Source organism: Colias eurytheme, chromosome 13 (genome assembly GCF_061535395.1).
Source record: "Colias eurytheme isolate Ceu_HAF_F1 chromosome 13, ilColEury1 Martin Lab GWU primary, whole genome shotgun sequence".
NCBI lineage: Eukaryota > Metazoa > Arthropoda > Insecta > Lepidoptera > Pieridae > Colias > Colias eurytheme.
The window spans coordinates 7,232,887-7,256,271 of record NC_142992.1 but is presented as its reverse complement, the minus strand read 5'-3'; the positions used below and the strand labels follow the sequence as shown (position 1 = coordinate 7,256,271).

At 32.9% G+C, this 23,385-nt stretch overlaps 4 protein-coding genes across 6 annotated transcripts; 3 read left to right on the top strand and 1 right to left on the bottom strand.

The window, feature by feature from the left end:
• Positions 1 to 33: 33 nt before the first annotated feature.
• Positions 34 to 1,315, top strand: LOC149903486 (protein disulfide isomerase CRELD1-like). Its single transcript, XM_090108962.1, has one exon. The coding sequence runs from the start codon at positions 172 to 174 to the stop codon at positions 1,276 to 1,278; it is 1,107 nt and encodes a 368-aa protein (XP_089965088.1). The 5' UTR covers positions 34 to 171; the 3' UTR covers positions 1,279 to 1,315.
• On the bottom strand, positions 1,297 to 23,215 carry RhoGAP1A (Rho GTPase activating protein at 1A). Of its 3 annotated transcripts, none has more exons than XM_090108957.1 (21): positions 22,801 to 23,215; positions 22,367 to 22,619; positions 22,009 to 22,201; positions 21,723 to 21,879; positions 21,396 to 21,645; positions 20,838 to 21,000; positions 19,273 to 19,411; positions 13,847 to 13,957; positions 13,441 to 13,626; positions 12,824 to 13,021; positions 12,383 to 12,502; positions 12,177 to 12,299; positions 11,870 to 12,061; positions 11,531 to 11,725; positions 10,859 to 11,054; positions 10,419 to 10,612; positions 9,868 to 10,043; positions 8,734 to 8,873; positions 8,298 to 8,443; positions 6,450 to 6,574; positions 1,297 to 4,786 (listed from the first exon to the last, which is right to left on the bottom strand). In XM_090108957.1, the coding sequence occupies exons 1-21, from the start codon at positions 23,077 to 23,079 to the stop codon at positions 4,549 to 4,551; spliced, it is 3,774 nt and encodes a 1,257-aa protein (XP_089965083.1). In that variant the 5' UTR covers positions 23,080 to 23,215; the 3' UTR covers positions 1,297 to 4,548. The 3 variants fall into 3 exon arrangements, with proteins under 3 accessions (XP_089965083.1, XP_089965084.1, XP_089965086.1); XM_090108958.1 differs by having other exon boundaries at positions 22,009 to 22,132; XM_090108960.1 differs by having other exon boundaries at positions 22,009 to 22,108.
• LOC149903485 (uncharacterized) lies at positions 14,251 to 17,091 on the top strand. Its single transcript, XM_090108961.1, has 5 exons — positions 14,251 to 14,317; positions 14,411 to 14,502; positions 14,573 to 16,283; positions 16,351 to 16,586; positions 16,975 to 17,091. Exons 1-4 carry the CDS (start codon positions 14,251 to 14,253, stop codon positions 16,578 to 16,580), a joined length of 2,100 nt encoding a protein of 699 aa, XP_089965087.1. The 3' UTR covers positions 16,581 to 16,586; positions 16,975 to 17,091.
• LOC149903484 (uncharacterized) lies at positions 17,743 to 19,284 on the top strand. The gene is made up of 3 exons (XM_090108963.1): positions 17,743 to 17,834; positions 17,908 to 18,444; positions 18,652 to 19,284. The coding sequence occupies exons 1-2, from the start codon at positions 17,759 to 17,761 to the stop codon at positions 18,438 to 18,440; spliced, it is 609 nt and encodes a 202-aa protein (XP_089965089.1). The 5' UTR covers positions 17,743 to 17,758; the 3' UTR covers positions 18,441 to 18,444; positions 18,652 to 19,284.
• Positions 23,216 to 23,385: the final 170 nt, after the last annotated feature.

Genomic DNA, 23,385 nt, shown 5'->3' with positions numbered 1-23,385 from the left:
AATAAAAAATTGTAAGAGATTTTAGTGTATACCGTGTACGTATACACATTTTTTCTTATTAACTCAAATATATCACATATTATTATGATTTTAGGCAATTTTACCTTGACTAATTGTTTAAGTATAATTTAGGGATATATTTAAGTGATATTTATAAACAGTTTTCATACAATGCTGCGCAAAACCATTTTCATTTGGATGATTTCCTCAATTTCTTTTATATATGTTATTGGAAAAGATGTAAAACACCGACAACCGAGTAAAATAAGTGAGTGTCTTCAGTGCAAGGCGTATAGTGATTCCTTTAATAACTGGCTAGAGAAGACTTCCCGTGGGAAGTTTGAAGGTGGAGATGCTGCTTGGGAAGAATCGAAATTAAAATCATATGCACGAAGTGAGGTTAGACTAGTCGAAATACAAGAAAATCTTTGCTCTGAATTAAGTTTACATAAAGACGAGTGTTACTCCATTGCAGAACAGGCCGAGCATTTAGTAGAAAGATGGTGGTTAGATGAGATCGATAAATCATCAGATTTATACACTTGGCTCTGTATGGATAATCTTAAGTTTTGCTGTCCAAAAAATCACTTTGGTGAGTCATGCGAATCCTGCCCTTTGCAGGGTAATAAGATTTGTAGTGGACATGGTATTTGCAATGGAGAAGGAACAAGAAAAGGAGATGGTTCTTGTATTTGCAATAAAGGCTATACAGGTGAACTCTGTGATCAGTGTGAAATAAATTATTTTACTGGTGAAGATGATGAGTGCAAACCATGCCATAAAGCATGTCAAGAGTGCTTCAGTTATGGGCCAGATAGGTGTAAAGTTTGTGCTTCTGGCTGGCAATTACAAGATGGTTTCTGTAGTGATATTAATGAATGTACTTCTAGCTCAATCTGTAAGAGTAATCAATTTTGTGTGAATAATGTAGGTTCATACCGTTGTTTACCATGTGATAAATCTTGTAGTACATGCTCTGGATTCGGTCCATATAATTGTACCTCATGTAAGCCAAACGACAGACTATGGTCTGGAAAGTGTATGGATGATAAAACAACTAATGCACATTTATCTAGTGCTGATAAAAGATTATTCTTGTATGTTTCTTTAAATACTTTAATGTATCTTTTTTACCAAAAAGCTAAGCCATTAGCTGTAGTGATGGGAGCCTCACTTTCCATTTTGATATTTAAATTGGAAAGTGTATCTGATATAACTGTAGTAGATACAGTTAAAAATTATGTAATTATATTTTTAAAAGCCAATGAATTGCTGTGAGAAAATAAAAAAAATTGGTAAAGGTGTATTAAAAATACATTTTATTGTGAAAAGGTTCATAGCTACATTTTAGTATCATTTATATACAAAAATTAAATATAAAATCCAAATAATACAAAATCTAACCTTATAGGTACATACTCTACACACAACATCAGAGATAACAAAAATCAAAATTGGGTATGAATAAAGGTAACCATATTTAAAATGTGTTACTAAATTTTACCTTACCAAAGTGTTATAATAATTACATTGGCCGCTCGTTTGGCAGTGTAATTTATTGTCACTGTACTGGTTTTAAGTTGTGAACTTTGTGATACTAAATATAATTATAATAAAAAATTAAGTTATACATTAACACAACACAAAAAAACTGCAACTCTTCAAGACATTTGATGAATATATTGTTGCTTGTCAGGAAGGAAAACTTTAGCTACCAAGTGCATTTTTTATAAAACCAAATGTAACAAGTAAAGGTGTGATAGCAAGCTACAGTTAAAAGTAGTTTTCTAATGTTTATAAGATATTACAACATGAAATTTTAATATTATGCACAAAATAAAGAATACTGTAAACAAAGTAATTCATATCCATACCCTCAGTGTTTTTAAGAGCTAGCGCGCACGAGCAACTTTGTCTCTGCAACTATTTTGTCTCTCCCATCAATTGTATGGGGAGTTGCGTCGCTACGTGCGCGCACTTTCATACTAGCCCATGGGTGGAGAGACAAAATAGTTGCGGAGACAAAATAATTGCGGAGACAAAGTTGCTCGTGCGCGCTAGCTCTTAGTCTAAAACTTAAATACAACGCAAAAGTTGTCATTGCATCTTGACTGTCTATTCAATTTTCTCTTTAAATTTTGATAAAATGGCTTGTGCAAATAATAGTACAAATAATGTTACTTCACTTCATATTTTTAAATAACAATATGTAATAATAACCAAAATTAGAATAATAAAGTTAAGAGTTAGGGCGCGTTCCCACCGTGTCGTGACGACAGATAATCGTGTAGTTTTAAGTGTCGTGGCTTATATGTTTAAATGGAGGTGTTCACATTTAGAACGACACAATTTACTGTCGTCTACGACAGTTTTTGCAGTGACGACACTTTGTCGTGACAGTGGGAACGGCAAGCACGACAGTCGTAAAACGATAAAAAATCATGGACGGCAACTCTATAACGTCCATTGAACTCAGGAGAGTAAACGCACTAGTAATCACCAAGCGAACGCAGAGGCGACTAGATTTGTAGCTTGCTGATGATGTGTAAACGACAAAGCGACTCCCAGGAAACGATAAAATGTGGTCGCGATCCAATGGGAACAGCTAGATACGACAGTCGCTAAACGATAAAAAATGTTGACGACAAACAATCGTTATAATGGGAACAGGTAGAGACGACAGTCGTCGAACGATAAATTAGTCGTTACGACATAGTGGGAACGCGCCCTTAGTATAAATACTACATACACAAGTGAAATACTAATATTTGTGTTATACATAATGTCATATCTAAAATATTGTGTAAAAGCTGTCAGAAAATAACTGTGACTCAATAAAGCTAGAAGGAAAGTACACCCTAAGCAACTATTATTACTACATTTTCTTAGTATTTTTCCATGTCTATTTATAATGGTGTACAGATATTGAAACAAAATAAATCACTTTCAAATGGACTTTGTTTTCTTTTGGGTCTTACACCTGTAAACATTTTGTGATGCTGTAATAATACAAGACGAATATATCAAGGTACAGTGTACATACATAATATAAGGAATTTCTGCAACAAAAGTGTAACAGTGGTCTTTGGTGAAAAGAAAAACAATCTGGAAGTTCTTTGAACAGAGATAACTTAAACACTAATCTATTATAAACATAATTATATATTACTCAACAAAATAGATTATTTCGTTCAATGTGTTCCATAACATCAAATCAATACAAATTACAAATGAAATAAACTTTGTTCTTAAAAATTTCATTTTTTGGTAAATTGTCATCATTAAGTACTAACTTAGTAGGATTAGTTGTGAAGTAAAATACTTAAATTATTTAACTCTAACGACTGTATGATGTGGACTATCTTCAAAGAATCAATATATTCACTTGTACTAGAAGCGGTACACAAAAATACAAAAAACACGACTAGTACTGAAAATGCTGAAACTTGAAAAGATCAGTAAAAACTTTTTTTAGTCTTAAGCCTGTTTCTCCTTAAAGCAATTTGCCATTTCAAGCAAGTATAATCTAATCGCAATATTTAAAATTTTATTTTCAGTCTATACCAATTTCGCTATCCATGAATTACTTTTCGGTCCCTTATAATAATACTCTTTAATCCCTTTTTCAAGTACATATATGCAAAAACTCTCATTCATCAACGATAGTTCATTTTATTAAGATTTCATTTCAGTAGTGTGACATTCTTAGATTTTTTCACAAAACCCCATTATAACTTTCATTGCAATCTCGCATATTTTGTAAAATGTTATTAAATTATAGTTGTAAACATAAAATCAGTCATTATTTTGCACAATATGGAATGTATTGGAATATAAAAAAACGGGCTTTGAAATTGAACCTATACATACCTATGACCTATGTCCTATGTAATTTAAATATTGTATTTATTGAGATGATTTGCTGTCGTAAGATTCTTATTATTAATTGGGACATGAAAATTTAATCATATTGACGACGCGTAAAACTGTGTTTTTGTTAATTTAACCAAACGAAAGCACCAATTAATTATTATTATTTAAATTGCATATTTACAGAAGGTATTTAAAATTATTACGCACTAAAAATGTTTTGTGCGTAAAGGCAAAACCAATTTTTATCTGACAGCATTTTATCTGCATAAAAGAATATTGATTTATTAATTATCACCAATAAAATAGCATATAGGCCATACACACATGCTAAAGCAAACTACTAAACTACACCAAGAATAAAGTTATACCCATTGATTTCATTAAGGTGTATCTTCTAGTAAATAATAAAACAACGACTAAGGCCTCGTATAGTAATTTAACAAGACAGATAAACATCAAAAAGTCTTTAAGTGTCCTTCCCACTCCCAGTTGCATTATCATCATTCATTATTATGGACTTACTTCTACGACTATATTTTTGTTGTAAACTAGCTTGGCAAATGTGTATATTATCAAAAACTAATAAAACGTTATAATGTTAGATAACATTGAAGTCAAAAAGTGGCGGGAAATGTTAGGGACTCGATACATCACAAGATGGCGGATTATGTATTTTTAATCGAGCAGCGTTGGTGCTCTATGATGCGATGATAGTTGCGCGGCTAGTTGTCTCTGCTGCAATAGACAATAGAGTATGCCAGCTTGGGCCATGGCGTCGACGGTTCCAGCCGCGAGAAGGTCGGTTCGTTGTTTGGCTCCGGCACCCGAATTCGATGGACGCAGTAATGTAGGACCAAATACAGTTGCCAAATTGTGCAGCGACATTTTATTTTCCGCTTCGTGTTGGTTAACTCTAAAAAAATTATATTAGGTACTTATTAAACTCTAATTTTCATGTTTAAATATCGGTCAATTAAGAAAAGCTGGCATGTTCACAGTACTCACACTTATGCAATTTCACTTACAGTATGTTCAAAAATAAATGCGACTCTAGTTTCATTTTAGACTTGAATTGTAAAATGGTGCGTTGTAGATAAATATATGCAAATATAATTATGAAAGCTCTCATAATTTACCTGTAAAATTATAATTTAAAAGTAAATCAATTGATGAACTTAATTATTTATTCTGATAATAATCAATTGGATAAAAGTATTAATAATCATTCAATTATCAAATAATAATTAAATTTCAGGTCATAAAAACAATACAAATAACACGTGTACGCTCACTCCCAACACACGGATGGTTGTTTTGATAATTAAAGTAGTAAATTCTTACTCATGAATGATAATGTCCCTTCGCATACGACATGACAGGGAACGGCCGCTCTTCGAGACCAAAATATTCAATTTTTAGACTGGCTTGCATATTCGCTCGTCTTTTAATTCTATTGAATATGCTTAGGATATGTCACAACTAAGCGCTCTAAAAGATTTTCCGCAAAATTTAATTACGGATCAACAACTTTACGAACACTTCCAAAGAACACATACCGCAATAAGACATTGGTATTCAATTTTAAGTAAGAACAACCGATATCGTTTGTAAATTAATGTAAATGGTGATAACTCTGATTATTAATTAGTAATTTGATTTTTGAAAAAAAAAATGCCGATTTTAGTCAAAATTTATATTTTTCTAACAAGATCCTTATCATCCAAATTTCCACATTGGTGAGAAAAATTGACATTTCTAATGAAAATGAACAAAAAATTAAATGATTTTATTAAATACTGTAAAATAGTCTATAATTCTTCCATTTACTGTATCACAAAATTCTTCATAGATTTTTAGATATTCGTACTACACCAATTACATCACCCTGTATTTATAAACAATTGCAAAATAAAAGCTACACATAGGCCGGGAGATACTGACACAAAATTTCGGGTCATTTGTAACAGAATGGCGGTCCTACAGGGGTCTTATTACGCAATGACAAAAAGAAAAATGATGGTCAGAACGCTGGTACCGGCGGACCAGTCGCGTGGGCGTTAGTCGAACTCGTCGGATAAATAGCGAAAGTCAAACGATTTGTAACACAAAAATTTTAGAATTTACCGATAGCCCATAAAAAAGATGTAGGCGGTAGTGTCTAAGATTTTTTTCTTATTGTAAGATTTTATTCGTAGTTACACCGGAAAAGTATGGCATGACACTACCGCCTACATCTTTTTTAAAGGCTATCGGTAAATTCTAAAATTTTTGTGTTACAAACCGTTGGACTTTCGCTATTTATCCGACGAGTGTGACTAACGCCCACGCGACTAGTCCACCGGTACCAGCGTTCTGACCATCATTTTTCTTTTTGTCATTGCGTAATAAGACCCCTGTAGGACCGCCATTCTGTTACAAATGACCCGAAATTTTGTGTCAGTATCTCCCAGCCTAACATGTGCAATGTGTAAATGTGTTGACGTTCCAGCTCTTCTTAATATAGGTATAGACACAAACATTTGTTCAATTAAGTGTACATATTGACTTTTGTGAATACATTTAATAAAAAAACTTACTTGACAAAATGGTTGAGGAGAAAATCAATACAATTCTTGTTGAGATCAGGAAGTTGTGCATAACATTTAAGGAGAGCATGCCGCCTTGTATGTGCTGGACCAGAGTCCACCGACGTACCAACACCCTGCAATAAAAAAAATATTTCAAAACACGCTCTTTACACTTTCAACTAAGACAACCGTCATTACGCAACCTCGTCTGCTCTCAAAGGAAAACTATTTTTCCATTTATGCAACATTATTTTCATTGATGCTCCTCGCTTTCCTCGCTTAATTGAGTCTACCACACAAAAAATTCGCAATCGGAATCACTAATTTCTGATGAACAAACACTTAGAAATATATATTGGAGTTCATTGATCTATAACCCACACTCGTGAAAAAAACTTTAAAAATGATTAGCAATATACATTTTATACCACAGAACAGTAAAGTAGATAGAAGTGTGATGTGGGCGTGGCCCACGTGTCACTGGTAAGGTAAGATCACCTAACTTGCTCTCAGTTGTGCGCAGAAAAATATTCGAGTCGGTTGTCAGCTGTCAAACCTTTTTTCCATATTTATTCATTAATTAGGACGTGTTGTTCGGTATTAGAGTGCAAAAATGATAGCAGACGAAATAATATCAGCAATGGAGGCATTTCATACCATCGGTAAGTCTTATTTTTATTTATTTTAATTATATTTTATGTTATAACTTCGCTTGTCGTAATTTGTCAAAATTGTATACAAATATCTAGTCAAAATGAACCTTAATCCGTAAGAAATTAGTACTATTATAGATTGAACAGCAAACAAGACTTTCTGGAATATTATTGCAATAAACAAACGAATGTCGCTTTAGTGATGCTTGTGGCGCATATCGACAGTATCGATACTTTAGAAAAGACAAACATTATAAATATTAAATTTTATTTTATTTTTCCTTAGCTTTCATTTGTCCAATTTATTTATAGATTTCCCAAAGAGGCTAATTTAAAAGAGAAATGGATAAATGCAACGTGACGAGTTAACTGGATGCCGAACAGCACTAAGCGGTCTAACAAAGGCCACCGATACAGCAAACCTACGGCAGTTCCAAGATTTAAAATAATGCAAATTTTCTGTTTGTATTTTGTAAATATAGATTAAATACTATTCTATTCCGTTTTTTATTTAATAATAATAATATAAAAAGACGTACTTAGTCTACAAACATATACAATAAACATACTCCAGAATGTGACACATTATACTATACTCATATAAAAGAACGAAAAAAAAATACACAAAAAATATTTATTTGTGAATATTATCGATAACAAGGCTGACATCCCTCAGAGCATAGCATCAGATAAATATCAAGTTAATGTCATTAATGTTGAGTGACACAAATTTCAACCTTATCTCTATGTGTTGCGTTTCAAATTTATATCTATCGAAAACTAACGCCCTCTGTTGTGGAGTAGCTGAATGTTTTCGAATTTGGAATTTCTGTGCAATGAGAAACAAAACAGCTAATATACCTAGGGAGGTTATACAAAATTAAACCGTAACTTCGTGCGTTAGGGTACATATTGAAATGCTGAATTTATAACCTAAGTCAGTTTTTACTCAAATTAAGCTGTCCAATCAAAGGCATAGTTTACTTGTAGTGTACTGTATAACTATCGGTTTAAATGTGTGGGTTTGGCGACACTGGTTTTCATACTAATTATGACATTATCGCACTTCTATATGTTTTTACTGTTCTGTGTTTTATACGAACCAAAACTTTTTTTTCTTATTGTATTTTCGGAAAAAAAACCTAAAATTATTTCTTAGAACAATAAACACATCTCATAATAATATGGTTGTAAATTATAATACCTGAGTAGAACCCCAGGCGCGCAATAATTCCGGGTAGAGAGCGTCGGTGAACAATGCTTCGGGTAATTCTCGAAGATACAGTTTTAATACACCAGTTACACTGTGTATATCAACTTCCTTCAATAACTGTTCTGCTTCATACGCATCTGGAAAATTTATATAATTATAGAAGTAGACATATGATTAAATATTACTTTCCGATATACCCTCACAATATTATAGAAATATTTACTTTATAGAATAAAAAATAATCGCCTAAATGTGTACCCGCAACTTCCGAAAAACTGCAGCAACCGGGATATTTTTTGTGCAAGAAGGTGCTAAAAAGAACTATCCGAACAGACCCAGAACACCCGACTTGTAAATGTCTATAATTTTTACAATAAAACAATCCTCTGAAACTAAAATAAATCCATACAAATGTCTCTATACTCACTGGTCTCAAAGCTCTTCCTGAGCCGGTTGAGGTCGGACGCGCTGCCGGACACGCGGTACACGCCCACCTCGTGTATGCCGCGCCGCTCCACTTCCCGCACGCACGCGCTTATTATGAATGGAATGTTGCGTTTTTCGCGCCTGAAAATGTATGTTATTTATGAATGAGGTTGTGTGGAATAAGTTCTTTCGATTGAAGAGTTCGAGTTTGGAGTTCTAATTCGGAACCAACTAGAATCTAATTTATTGACTACCTATTTTTAAACTGAAAACAGTTTCAAAAATATATAACTACAATAATATTATACAAATTGATCTATCTCTTTTGCAAGCATAATAAATAAAGATGTGTCTCTTTCTCTTAATCATTACGACTTAAAATAAAACACAAACAACAACAGCTATGCTCATTTATCTTGTCATGTTTGATTATGCTTATCGATCATATTTATCTAAGCATGGGAATGTGCTCATTGGCGACGTTGCCAAACCGTCAAAATACCATACGTTTCAATATTTATACTTCTTGGATAAATCGACGAGCGACATCGCCAGCTACGTGGCGACGTTGCCAAACCGTCGCTCAACAGGCCGAGCTCTATACTCTGTCTATTATATTATTTGCTTTTTGACAGCTTCACGCCTATGAAGGATTGTATTGTTTATGTTAAAATGTCATATAAATAATTACTGTACTTCATGGACAGGCCCCGCCCACTTAGTGATGTCTACGCAGAATTATTCAATGATGGGTCGATAGATTATAATAATCGATAGAAATACTCTGTTAAATGTATCCGATACAGAAAAACTCTTCTATTATGTTAAATAATTTAAACATAAAGATAACCAAATTGTAAGATAGAAACCAATAAATAATAAAATATTAGTTTAGTTTAGTTTTAACATAAAATGCATAGATATGTGGACTTATTATTACATATCTTATTAGTATGTTTACGTTGTAATTATTATTTACGTACCTGATTCGATTTATGATAATATTTTGAATTTACAATTGAAATGGTATCACAATCGATAATCTTTTGTACATCACTTGGTATCACCCGTCGAGCTGTCAAAAAGCAATTCTTATAGTGGACAAACTATAAATACACGTATCCGTTATACATACTTGGCAACATGCGTGATCTTGGCGCCGAACAGCGCGCCCGACTTGGCGTTGGGCACGTGCCGCGCGGAGCGCTCCGGCGGCAGCAGCTTGAGCCGCAGCGGCAGCGAGCCGCCGCCCACGCACACCGTGCGCGACACGCCGCCCGCCGCGCTCTCCGCCACCCACTCGCGGGACAGCTGCGCCATTGTAAACATTACTATTGTTATTATAACACATTATTATTCCACTCTGATGAACAGAAATTTTAGTTGTAATTGTGTTATTTTTCACGCAATATGTATTATGATATTTTTTTACATGATTGACAAACTAAGGTGCTAAGATAATGATGATATTTTAGAAACTACAAATTTTACTAACCATTTTACTGTACATAACATAATATTTATAAGGTAGTTTTCATAATCGATTGTGATAAAAACAGATATTACTTGTATATTTTTTTTTTTTTTTTAGTGTAAAACATATAATTTATTTTCAACAATGTTGAATATTAGTATTGGGAACATTTAAATGAATTTTTTAAATAGTTTATTTTTACTTTTTCTTACCTTGACCGTGCATTTCCCTCTCAGCACTGGTCGGGCAGCATCTTCGTATAACAATAACCGCAAATTCTGTGAGCCCTCGAGGTCAATGGTAAAACTTTCATTCCAGCGCGGCTGCGCACTTCTACACACCAGCTTTGACTTCGCTTTCCGGAAATAGTGTCCATATGAGTCTACTTCAACGATTATGTAATAGTCTGAAATACAATTTTTATCGCAATTAGTTCGTTATTTTTATGTCAGTTTAGAAATACGATTCGAAACAGCATCTGTATTTTGATCAATAAAATGATTATCAGTATTTACATTTCAAACATTTCATTTTAGGTGATGCAAAGTCGAGTATTTTCAAAACAATAACATTAGCCGTTTAAGCATTGAGGTGACGTCCGCGAACTAATCCTATCGCATTCGAGAACAATCCAGAAGCTTCTAGAACTCACCAGCGGAGGTATCAAGCGGCGCGGTCATGCCACCGATGTGCAGCTGCAGGTCGCCCAGTAGTAGGGAGTCGTCTCGACCGCTTCGCAATAAGTACGAGCCCATGTCCGTTTGTAGGTAGCTGCGGCACGCTGTAACCCAGCTCTGCAGCTCCAGCATCGACACCGTGCTGGAGCCCGCGGGCGGTGCGGATGACGCCTGTAACCAGAACGTTTGATACTATAGATACCTTATAATAGACTAGCTTTCCACCCACGGCATCGCCCGCGCAGTCAAAGAATAACCCGCATAGTTCCCGTTCCCGTGGGATAAAACCTATCCTATGCCCTTTCTCGGGTATCAAAATATCTCTATACCAAATTTCATGCAAATTGTTTCAGTAGTTAAGGCGTGATTGAGTAACAGACAGACAGAGTTACTTTCGCATTTATAATATTAGTATGGATTACAATCATACTAATATTTTAAAGGTATGATTGTATGGATGTGAACTCTATGTACGCAAATTAACTTGTGGTTCAGAACTACTACATTTTATGCGATACCGAGAAATTGTTCGAATTTAGCCAACTTTTAAGATAAGAATGAATTTTTAATAATATGAATTTTTAGTTAAGTTCGCACCAACTACCATTGCATCACTCACTAACATTTTTGCAAGTACTATTTATTACCTGAAGCGCATGAATAGAGTCAATCCATTGCGTGCGCTCATACTCCGAGCTCAAGAAAAATACATGATGGCGCTGCAATGTACGCGCTGCTACACGGAAAACCAAGTTGGGACTGGCCAGTACCAGCTGTCCTTCCAACTCTGCCAGCTTCTTGCGCTGCTTCTCGGCACCACCACGACCACCGAGACGAATTTTCTGTTAAAAATTGATATGCCATATTCAAGCTAGATATTGAATTTGAGTAATTAGTTATCTTATAAATGACACTCAAACTCCAACGAACTAAGTACGAATTTAAAACATTATAATAAGAACTTGTGTCGAAAATATTGAAATCACCTTATCATCCTGTGCGGCTCGTTCCTCAGCCAAGATCTGATCTCGCACGGTACAAGCTTGCGACTTGAGCGCGACTATATTCGCGGGGTTTGTCTCTCTTTCTACTGAACTCCCATCTTCCTCTACTACTACTATATCTGGCAGTGGAATGAACCATTTCAGCTCGAATGTGAATTTATCGCGACCAGAAGCCTGCAAATATTTATAATTATTTTAGTAGAAAAAAAACAGAATAATATTTCAGCATATAATGCATAATAAAAGGATCGCAATTGAAGTGAATAGAAGTCTACCGAACAAGTATTACCTTATATTTTGCACATGCTATAACATCGTTGAATAGAAACAGGTGTCGTAATTTTCTATGTCCATCTGACAATTCTACTATGAATGAGTTCTTTACTAGCCTTCTTTGTGCACGATCAGCATTCTGAAATTATAAAGTATAGTATATAAATCAATATCGAATCTATTCGCCATAAAAACAAATCTATGTTTGGTATTGCTACTTACAGGGAACATAGATTTAGTTTGAATGATATTAAATTCATCTAGGAAGTGTTGTGTCATATTAAGAGCTTCCGTGAGCATCGCGTGGTCCGGGTGACTTGCAGGTGTATATTTAATGAGATCCTGGAAAATACAAATGAAGATTTAAAGTTCGTGCGTTGTTCGTCGATTTATCCTTATTAGAAAAATGCGAAACTGTGATTATTTATTTTTATTTTTTAGAGATTAATAAATTTATTCAGCTATTTTGTTTAATACCATCCAACATCGTTTTTTATTTAATACCAACGTTAATGATTTTAAAAATACACAAGATGTCATAGCCGATATCTCGAAAGATAAAACAATATCAATTTTATGCCTTTATTATATTACTGTAGATGTAGATAAATTTCAAATCTTTGTTTGGTACGCCTAATTTGTTAGTTCAAAAACTTAACTCACATGCAGCACGAGCGCGTTCTTCTGCACGCGGGCGACGGGCTTGTGCAGCAGGTCGTCCAGCGACATGGGCTGCCCGCGGCAGGCGATCTGCCGCGTGAGGTCCGCGAACCGCTGCGAGCTGCCGCAGCGGCGCCGCACCGCGTCCGTCGCGCGCCCGTAGTTGTGCAGGAACGCGCCGTACACGTTTATGTTCTCCGCCTGTACGCGGAATTTAACTTTGAATCAGAAGCTACACATGCGCGGACCAAGTCGCGTACACTGTGTTTCGTATAGAAACGATGCTATTCACCACAATCGAACGAACTCACCGAATGCGAATAACACTCCAATCAAGAAGATTATGTCGCGCATTTATTACAAATATGATGCATGCTAAAAATTCTACATGGGTAGAATTTTGTATTGACACATTATGTGTAAAACATGTAATTATCAGAACCATGAAATTTCGAACTGAAATGTTTGAAATATCTGAACTACTTAGATACAATTTAAAAAAAGCGTTTTAGCTCTTTAACATATCGTGTATACCGAACACTGTGTACACAACTGCACAGTCAAAAAATAGTAAGCGAAAAATAAAAATATAATAACTTAAAAAGTTAAAATTGCATTACCATTTTCTTAAAGTGCATTCCAACACACAACGGCTCTTCCCAACTAGCTACCGCCGCTTTCAAACCTTCTAGAAAGTTTTTATGCAACTCATGTAACTCAGATATCTTGTAGAATATCGTTCCAAACTCTTCTTCGGTAATCACAGGTTGAGATGTTGACAGCGTCGCCTTTATGGCATTCATATACTACAACAAGAAAGTTATATGAAAATAAATACTACAAAAAATTTTCAAAAGGCAATTTATTATTTGTACTATTTAATTCTTTGTTTTGAAGAACAAGCATGATCTAGGGCAGGTCAGGAAATCATTTCTTACCAAAGCTTAGAAAATTTAAGTCAAACTACCGTCATTTATATAAAATAAAATGGGTTGGAAAGCCAGTATCTTTATTATTATATTTTACCTTCTCCATAACGTAAAGACATTCAACATAAACAGTTTCGCTTTCAATAATACTAGTGACGATACAACGGTGCATAGTAAGTCTTTCAGCTTCAGCATTGTTACTTGATTCCTGAAAAAATTACAAATTATCATTAATCCTAATATTGTTGTGTGTACCATAGTATTATATATGAATAAATTAAACCCTATTCATAACAGTAACTCAGTTATAAATTGACCCTAATCTGTATCATAATATAAACCTTTCTTTAATGCTTATATTTGTTTCATAACGAATTGCGATTAGATTGTGTATAACAACAATGGCTGTAGAAGGAAAATATTGACGTATATTGTGTGTTGTAGTTTTGAGTTTTAAAGTCTGAAACACTTTACAATTTTCGACACAAACGCAGAGCAGCCATGAGAGCTTTATTATTTTTAAGTGTAAATTTCCTAATCCCATATATTTTTTCTATAGATGTTGAAAGTAAGTAGACTTCAAGTTTATTGCTTGTCTAAATCCTATTAAACACTAATTTGTAAGTATTTTTTTTACTCAGTATATTTTTTATTTCCTAAGGTTATGAAGAAAATCCAGAAATTACTCCAATTTATGACATAATTTTGTTTAACGACATAGCAGAAGTGATAAAAGATTTTGAAGATGGATTGGTAAGTTATCATTTCAATTTTTAATGTGTATGAATACGAAATTATTACTATTTCAACGTTATTTTTATAGAATTCTCAATCCGATGCATTTGCGGAGAGCGATAGTGATGAAAACATTGAAGATTTATTATTAGAATACCAACATTATTTAGATAAAGCACATAAACAACGTGTTGATCATTTAAGAAAATTAAATGGTAAAAACAAAGTCCCCCTGCTACGTCATGAGAGATATCCTAAAAAGAAACCTACCATGAAAAAACATCATAGCGACTTTTACAAATCTCTGCCTCATAATTTTATTCCATCTTCTAAATTACTTCCTCACTTAGGACCCTTTTTGCCGGACTATATGATATCGCATAATAGCATTAACAAATATTCACCTGTAGCAAGCGAGGCCATAAGAAGCAATAAACAAAGTCCCGATATGACATATAATTTACAGAAACCCATTAGTGAAAAAGCTTTGTTATCAGCTTGTTATTGTAAAGCTAACGAAATACCATGCAAATGTGGATGTAAGCAATGTTTTATAACTACGGAATCTGTACCTAAACCTAAAGATCTATTTATTAGTAGAGGACGGTACCTAGACAATACACTTGAAAACCATACACCGAAACATTTATCAAATCCAAACAGTAATGATTTTAAAATTCGAATCAAGATCGACATTAAGGTACCTAAAATAATTGAAATGCTAGAAAAATTCTATGAAAATACGAGTCGAGATAATAAAATGATAGATTCTGATCAACTAATGTTTAAACATGATGCTATTAATTCATTTTCACCATATTTGCATTTACCTAGCCCAATGGAGTTATTTAAATACAGCATATTTCCTGGAATATCTAATTCTATGCCTATGCAGTCAATAACTATACGAAAGAAAAAAAAAGTACGAAGTAATAATAACAAAAAACATAGTAAGAAGTCATTAAATATAAATATATTAAATGAAGATAAAAATGTAACAGCTGACGTATTGAATAAAATGAATAATGGAAGTACTTTAGTCATAAATGATACTTCCTTGGATATTAGTAATACAAAAATACATAATATTAATGAAATGGATAAAAAATTGGAAAATGTAAACGAAAGTGTTATTGGAAAACCGATACCAAAAGTAGAAAATAACCATTCGAATGAATTTATTTATTTAACCTTGAATATATCAAACAATCATGATGATAATAATCAAACAGAAATTACAACGCACGAGAATAGTATTGAAACAGGGGAAATTAAGACGAAAGCAAATAAAACTGCATCAGAACTCAATGTGCGCGAAAAAAGGCAAATTAAGTTAAACAATGAAACTGGGAAAACCACATTTACAAGTGGAACTAGCAACAATATTAATGAAACACTTGATAAGAAACTTGAAAACATTTTAAATGACGAGGATTTATTATATTGGTCTGAAAATAATTCATCTCTTATTAAAAATGACTCAAAAAATATTAATACTTTGATACTAAATTTGGAAAAAAGAAAAACAAAATTTAACATGAGCAAAGAATCCATTAGAAATAACCATTCTGTAGCATTAGAAAAAGCCATTTTTGGAGAAGTAAACTGGAATGATATGGATACAGTAGTCCCGGTATTTATTTCATTTTTCGGTAAATACGTGAGAGGCGTTTTAACGTTTTGTTCTGACACAATATGCCACTCAATGAAATGTGCTGATAAAATATGTTTACATAGGAAATGTGATCCTATCAATCGTTACAACAATAAAGGACATTGTGTAGGAACTAATAGTACAGGTCAGTTTCCTTAACATTTCTAAATTACATTTCTCCTTTGCTTTTACTAATTACAATTCGGTTTTAGATAGTACTGCAAAGATGGAGTCAACTATGGATTTACCGTCAAACGTAGCATTTGAAATTGTTGATATACTGAATGAAAAATTGAATGCAAAAATGTTTGGTAAAATGACAATTTGTATTGGCTTTAAGTGCATCACTTTCATGGCATCAAAAAAAATAGTATTAAAGTCCAAGTGTACTATAAAGGAATTGACTACGACAAAAGAATGTCCATTCAACAAGAAATATTAGAACTAGGTAAACCACATTAATTTCTAATTAAAACTAGTTAAATACGCGTAAAAAGTCTTTGTTTATAAACATTTATTACAGGCTTAATTGATATGCTGATAAGGCGTCGCAGAACGCTTAAACTCGGTTTTGATAAGTTGTTTCTTTAAAAGCTTGAAATGTTATTTATAGAATTTGTTATAATATGTTTCCTATCATTTTGTTACACACAGGTAAAATATTATAATTTATTTTAACGTACAGAAAGTTTTGATATTATTCGAGTCCTAGCGGAGCCGGGGCGAACAGTTCTCAAGCCATGAAATAATATTTTTGAAGAAAAGAATTTCGTGAAAATAGTTTTTAATTTCAACAATGTCGATCTAATAATATGTATTACATATTTATTTTTCAGAATAAGGGCCGTGTATACTTTAATCCCTGGAAATTTATTCGCAATACAAAGACAAAAATTATTGAATTTGATACAACTGGAAATTATACACAGACAAGTATTTCTTCACACCAAATTATGAACATAAAAGAACTAGATATTGGTAATCTATCTTTATGGAATTCATCTTTACCCACGATATCATCTGTTTTCAGTGGTGTAAGAATATTTCTAAAAGAAATGTTGGGTTTACGACCAAACATGAAAAAACTTAAAATATTAACAAAATGTGGAAAAGATAAAGATATGTGTAATTTTTTGGCTTGTCCGAATATTCGGAGTCACTGTATTTTATGTGAAGTTAAAATGACCGATAAAAATTCAACGTTATGTAATAAAATTAATACAAACTTTTTAAGTAGTCAAATTAAATTTACGCCTTTCAATACCACGTTGATATAAAGAAAATATTCAAAATAAATGATTGAAAAGTAATATATATACTTTTATTTCATATATTTTTAAACAAAGTGAGGAAATAATTTTCTTGTGAAAATATGGAATATTTTCCTAATTACGTAATTGATTAATAGTCTCGCTGTACTGTTTATCACACAGGTAAGGTTTAAGGATAATTAAAACGTTTATGGTATGTTCTCGTCATAAGCCATTAAGTAAACATTCCCGAAAGCGCGTTATCTCACAACAGATAGGGACATACCTCTAGTGGGCTTTATAAAAGCTCGAGGTGGGACTATTCAAACATTTCCTATCAAGAAATCACCATCTTCACATAACCGACATTATGTTAAATTTAAAAATATTTGTAACTCTCTTTTTATTGTGTATAGTGACCCAAACTTTAAGTTCTCCGGTATCACGTAAGTACATTTATTTAATATTTTAATACCGGTCGTAATAAAAACATTCTTAGTCTGAGATATGAAATTGCAGAAAATATAAACGAGGGCCGCGGGATTGGTTCAACAATATGGGGCTGGATAACATATCCTTTTTCTTGGTGGAGCTACGAGGCGATGGACAGCGCTGCGGATCCTTCAATTCAATCTCCAACAAGCGAACCCATTGCTACCATTGAAATCGGAAAAAGGAATGTGACGGTGTGGTGCAACGATCAAACTTGCACAACGATGAGATGTGATAAATTTGGCTGTACTAATTTAACGTGCAATATTTACGACACAGACTTAACTGGAGAGTGCAGGATTTATAACACAATCGCTCAGCCGGATGAACCTACGTCAAAGCCGAATAAGCCAACGACAAAGCCTGTTGAAAATGAACAGGTAATTGAAAATGCTGACAAAGTTATTGAGACACCAGTAATAAATATCAACGCTACCGAACATAAGGATATTGATCAACCGACAGAAGAACGGCCAATAGAACTTGAAATGATTTTATCGTCTACCGTTGGCGACGGAAATGAAGAGAACAATTCTCCGAACAAAGAGTCTGAGGATTAATGAGGTAAATTATTGATTTTATGAAAATTCACTGTTAACATTTTTCTCATTAGACCAAACACAGTTACATACTTTAAAGAACTCTTAAAAAAAACTCTTATTAAAAATGTGCAGAAAACAATCAAATCTATCCCGCGGCCACTCCTATGTTTTATTCGTATTATTAATGTGTAATACTTGTAGTTTAACTAAAATTGATATTATATTTCAGGTTTGAAGAATCAGAAACAAACGTCGCTTAATTTCCCCATTGGTATTGACGAAATAGTCGTGGATTATTTACAATTTACTTTTACGCATTTTGCTACGCAATTAGCCAACAATTTAATGAAACGATTAAGTATTGAGTCCTTTTGTTGGAATGGTGTGTGTTATTACACATCTTGCGCACATCACAACTGTAAAGTGCATTATTGTAAATATAATTTAATTACTGGTGTCAAAGTTTGTTCACCAAATAAACATACGGGGAGTTTTAATATTAAGTTAAATGAAAAGAAAAATCCCGTATCTGAAGAATTACGAGTAATGATCTCTGATAATACGGAAGAAAACGATGTAAAAATAATAAATTTGTCCGAAGTCAATTCAATAAATTATTAATTTCAGTTGAGTTATAGTTTCAGCTTAGTTAGTTTTATAAATATTATTCAATTACATTGTCGTTAACCTTGCTAAATAATATAATTATATGAAAATTAATTAAACTATTCTCAAGATGTAGTACTATTTCGATTTATACCTAATATAAAATAGCTCAGATAAATCTTTATCAAAACATGTCAAGTATTTTCATATAAACCGTTCATTCAAAAATGTAATGTAATCAAACCTGATGCAGTTTTCTCAACACGGGCGGAGTGGCACTGGCTTCGGTATCGGATGAAATAGTTCGTAACAATAAAGGTGTATCACTTGAATCAGCTAATTCTGAACTTGTTTCACTCGCTTCCGCGCCGTCGACGCCTTGCCTGTATTTATAAAAAAAATATGATACAATTTAATGAATTTCTTTAAAATAACAAAAAATTGTCCAACCATTCTGTCTGTTATTATTAGATAATAATTTTTTTTCTAGATTCTAAGATGTAAAATTTAATTATAAGGTATAAAAAATATAATTATACGTTGCGCAATTGTGTTTTCTTTTTTCGTTAATTATGAAAGAGTATTAAAATAATTTAAATAAGCATAAATTTTAATTGGGAAGACTATTATATTATATGCATAACAATAATTATTATTCATTGTATGCATTTTTCTGTTCTAATAAAAATTAATTTTAATTTTGCTTTCTTTTTCATCTGTTCTAGTCAATAGAATCTAGTACATAATATAATATCTTTCATGCAGTATTCTAAAGAGGAAATGCCTTTTTACATATTAATAATGTTAATTTATTGTGTTTCAAGGTGAATGACCAAATAATTTACCAGTTTAGTCATGATGATTATTTTCTACTTAATTACACGTGATATGAATAACAATAGTGATTCACCCTATTTATTGCTGTTAATATATTTATAGAATAGGATAAATGACCAAAACAGAATAAACGCCGACCGCAAAGTAACACGAAACAGATGCTTCTAAAATGTTCATATTACTTAGTCTTAAAATTTATGAACATAATTTACGAACATATTTCCCAACATTTTGATCAAACAAAGCCCTTATTTTTATTACAGTATTGATCATCTCGTAGATACGAAACAGCGGAATTAAATTAATAACAGGGATGTTGTTGATAAATGATAAGTGTGTCATAGGCTACTGAGTGCTACCTATATTCATTTGTATTCTTATAACAAAACAATATGAGTCAACTTGTTATCTTGATGACATCATCTAATACACTGGGCAACTACTAGAAATGTGTAACTTGCATACCTTTCTTTTTAAATAATTAATATTGAATATTTTAGAATACATTTCATAAGTTCTATAAAGCTTTTTTCTTCAATATCATAAGGAAATTAAGCTAGATTTTTATCAGGGATATAAATATCTGGACAGAGTATCATGTAGTTTTATCTATACTAATAATAAATACTGAACAAATAAACAGATTTGATTTGAAGAGTTTGTTTGAACACTCTTATCCCAGGGTGTACTGGATCCAATTGAAAATTACCTTGGTGTAGTTTATTTGAAAAAAATGTAGTATTGTGTATGACCTTACACCTTCAACTCTTAAATTTTAAATTTTGTGTAACAGATACATAGACGGAATTCCATACAAACTGGTGCTATGATTTTCGAATAAGCTTAACCAGCAGATATCAAACAAACAACAAACTTCGCATTTACAGTACTACAACAAACGCCTACACAAACTAAAGCTGTGTTCGCAATTTCTGTATGATAGATATATTGTAAAGCTGTGTTCACACTCACTGTATAAAGTAGTGTATGTTCACATAGTTGGGCGCGGTGGCACACAACGGCGAGTCCGGTGCAGTGGGAGCCGTGGGCGCGGTCGGTGCGGTCGGAGCACTCGGGGCCATCGCCAGCGTGCTCGTGCCGCTCGACCCATCTTCCGTACTTGAACCGGCCCCACCTGATAGATGATTATGTTGATAGATATATAAATAAATAAATAAATAATAAATCAATCATTTATTTCACTTAAAAAATTTTACAAATACATATGTGTATTATGTCGATAGATATTGAAACAGAAAATTGTGGATATCATACAATTTAGCAAGGTGGAAGATTAATCTATTACAAATTTCTCATTTTGCAAACTTAGAATCGTTTGGTTATATAATTTATGAATGCTTTCAATCATCTATTATGGAATAACAGGCCAACTAAAAATTTGTGTTTATTTATTTATTTTTACAGGAATCAAATTAGAAATTATAGTGATTAAGTAAAACTAAATATCTAAATAAGTTTAATAAAGGCTATACGTAAATAATAATTAAATAACAAGAATGAAAACACTACCTGCTTGTATATAAACATATTCCCCATCATTGATATCCACTGGAACTTGATCATAATATGGCTCGTCTTCAACACTGCGGACAGCTGCAGGTATGCTTTCCAATGAAATGGGGCCAGATTTGTCATCTGGTACTTCAGGTAGATCTGGAGTGGTAGATGTTACTTCCTCATCAATAGATCTGGGTGTTGCTGCACCGCCTGACCGTTTTCGTTCCGATGACAATGAGTTTATTGATTCAAAACTTTTTACCTGAACAAATAAATTAATAATTTTAATAAAGAAATAAAATTAGAAATAAAACTACAATTTATCAGATAGATAATTACCCTTTCACTAATAGATGGAGTAGAAGCTCTACTGGCAATGGATTCTCTTGACTCAGAATTACGCAGTCTTCGTCCTAAGCTAGATGGAGGACTATCCTCTGGAAGACCACTTTCGGGCAGGGAAGCACCTCTTCTACTGAACACTTTTGGTGGAGGTCTAAAGGAGATATATTAAAACTATTAATAAGCTATATTTAAAAGAAAAAATTATAATAATAATTTACGTCCATAACAAAAAAGTTTTCAATATTTTTAATTATGATAAATACATTAAAATAAAGCTTACTTTGGTGGAACTTTTTTCTTAGCTGCAACAGCAGGATCTGCAGAGCTGCTCTCTGAGGTTTGTGGTGACTCTTCTGATTTCTTCACAGCACTCTCTGCAGCTTTCACACCATTAACTTCAATAACTGTTACAAAATCACCTGCTTGTGATGCTGGACGGTTCTTAGATTGTGTGGATTTTTTTGATTCAAGATCTATTAAAATTAAATATTTTATTTTAAATATACTTCAGGAGCTACTTCTTTAATACATCTTGATATATTATTTATGATTTACCACAAAAATAGAATAATAGAATAATTGTCTCCTCTTTACAAATGATTTTTTAAAAATTCCAATAAGAAATATTTAATATTTACCATTTGCATTGTCATCTTCCTCCTTTTCTGTCCTGTGCACAACTTCACTGTTGCACCGCCGTCTAGCTTCTGCAGCAAGGTTTGACGACAATTCGTTTATACATTGGTTAACAGAGCTTCTTTCAGCAAATGTTTTTGGTCTATTTCTTAAATTGACTTTATCATCTTCAGTATCTAACGCTTCAATAGAGTCATCACTTTTATTACTGAAACTGCCTTCACTCTTTTTTGATAAGGAATTTGTGTTTGAACCCTGCATAACAAACGAAAATAAATAAAATGACCAGATTATTTATATTATTGATAAAAATAACACACAGTTAATGCACTTGATTTACATGAATTTAATTCATATACTTGAATATGTTTATAATTTAATCAGCATTACAAATAGATTGTTATTAATCAATTTTCTATTACAAATCTGTAATTACCTGTTTGCTATCAGAAGTCTTATCGTCACTTGTGTCAGTCCCTAAGGGCGGCGCCACTTTATTACTCTGGGAAGTTGCCTTATGTTTCTCTACATCAGATAAAAGAGTTTCAAGATATTCTACGTAGAATTCTTCCTTCTCGAGCTCCTCCCTAAGTATAGCGACTTTCTGTTTATGTTTAGCTAAATTGGCTCTGACATCTTCCTCCCAAGCGGCTGGTAAAGTGCTCTCAGGAAAACGTTGCACCCACACACGTTGAAAATCCCCAAAGACACTCATCTCTCACAAAACGATTTCATGACAATTTTATGTTACAATAATCAACAATCACGGTTTTCAATGTATAAAAAATAAATTAGAATATCTGACATCGCAAACGCAATTTTTACTTTTTTTTTACGTCGCTGTCTTTCAGTTTAGGGTTGTCACTTGTCAACATGTCAAACACAGAGCAAGTAATATATTATGTCAAAACTCAAATGTGTTAATTTTCGATTGGTACCCAACTTGTTAATTCAGAATTTATTTTTTAACAAAACCCATCAAATATAAATTACCTATAGCTATAAACTATATTGTTTATAT

Bases quoted from the DNA above. Each gene is read 5' to 3' on its own strand.
- LOC149903486 (XM_090108962.1), top strand. From the start codon at position 172: ATGCTGCGCAAAACCATTTTCATTTGGATGATTTCCTCAATTTCTTTT.
- LOC149903485 (XM_090108961.1), top strand. From the start codon at position 14,251: ATGAGAGCTTTATTATTTTTAAGTGTAAATTTCCTAATCCCATATATT. The intron at 14,503-14,572 runs GTAAGTTATCAT...TTATTTTTATAG, and splicing joins AAGATTTTGAAGATGGATTG to AATTCTCAATCCGATGCATT. The intron at 16,284-16,350 runs GTCAGTTTCCTT...ATTCGGTTTTAG, and splicing joins TGTAGGAACTAATAGTACAG to ATAGTACTGCAAAGATGGAG.
- LOC149903484 (XM_090108963.1), top strand. From the start codon at position 17,759: ATGTTAAATTTAAAAATATTTGTAACTCTCTTTTTATTGTGTATAGTG. The intron at 17,835-17,907 runs GTAAGTACATTT...ATGAAATTGCAG, and splicing joins TTTAAGTTCTCCGGTATCAC to AAAATATAAACGAGGGCCGC.
- RhoGAP1A (XM_090108957.1), bottom strand. From the start codon at position 23,079: ATGAGTGTCTTTGGGGATTTTCAACGTGTGTGGGTGCAACGTTTTCCT. The intron at 22,620-22,800 runs GTAATTACAGAT...TTTGTTATGCAG, and splicing joins AGACTTCTGATAGCAAACAG to GGTTCAAACACAAATTCCTT. The intron at 13,022-13,440 runs GTAATGCAATTT...TTCCGCGTACAG, and splicing joins GAATGCACTTTAAGAAAATG to GCGGAGAACATAAACGTGTA.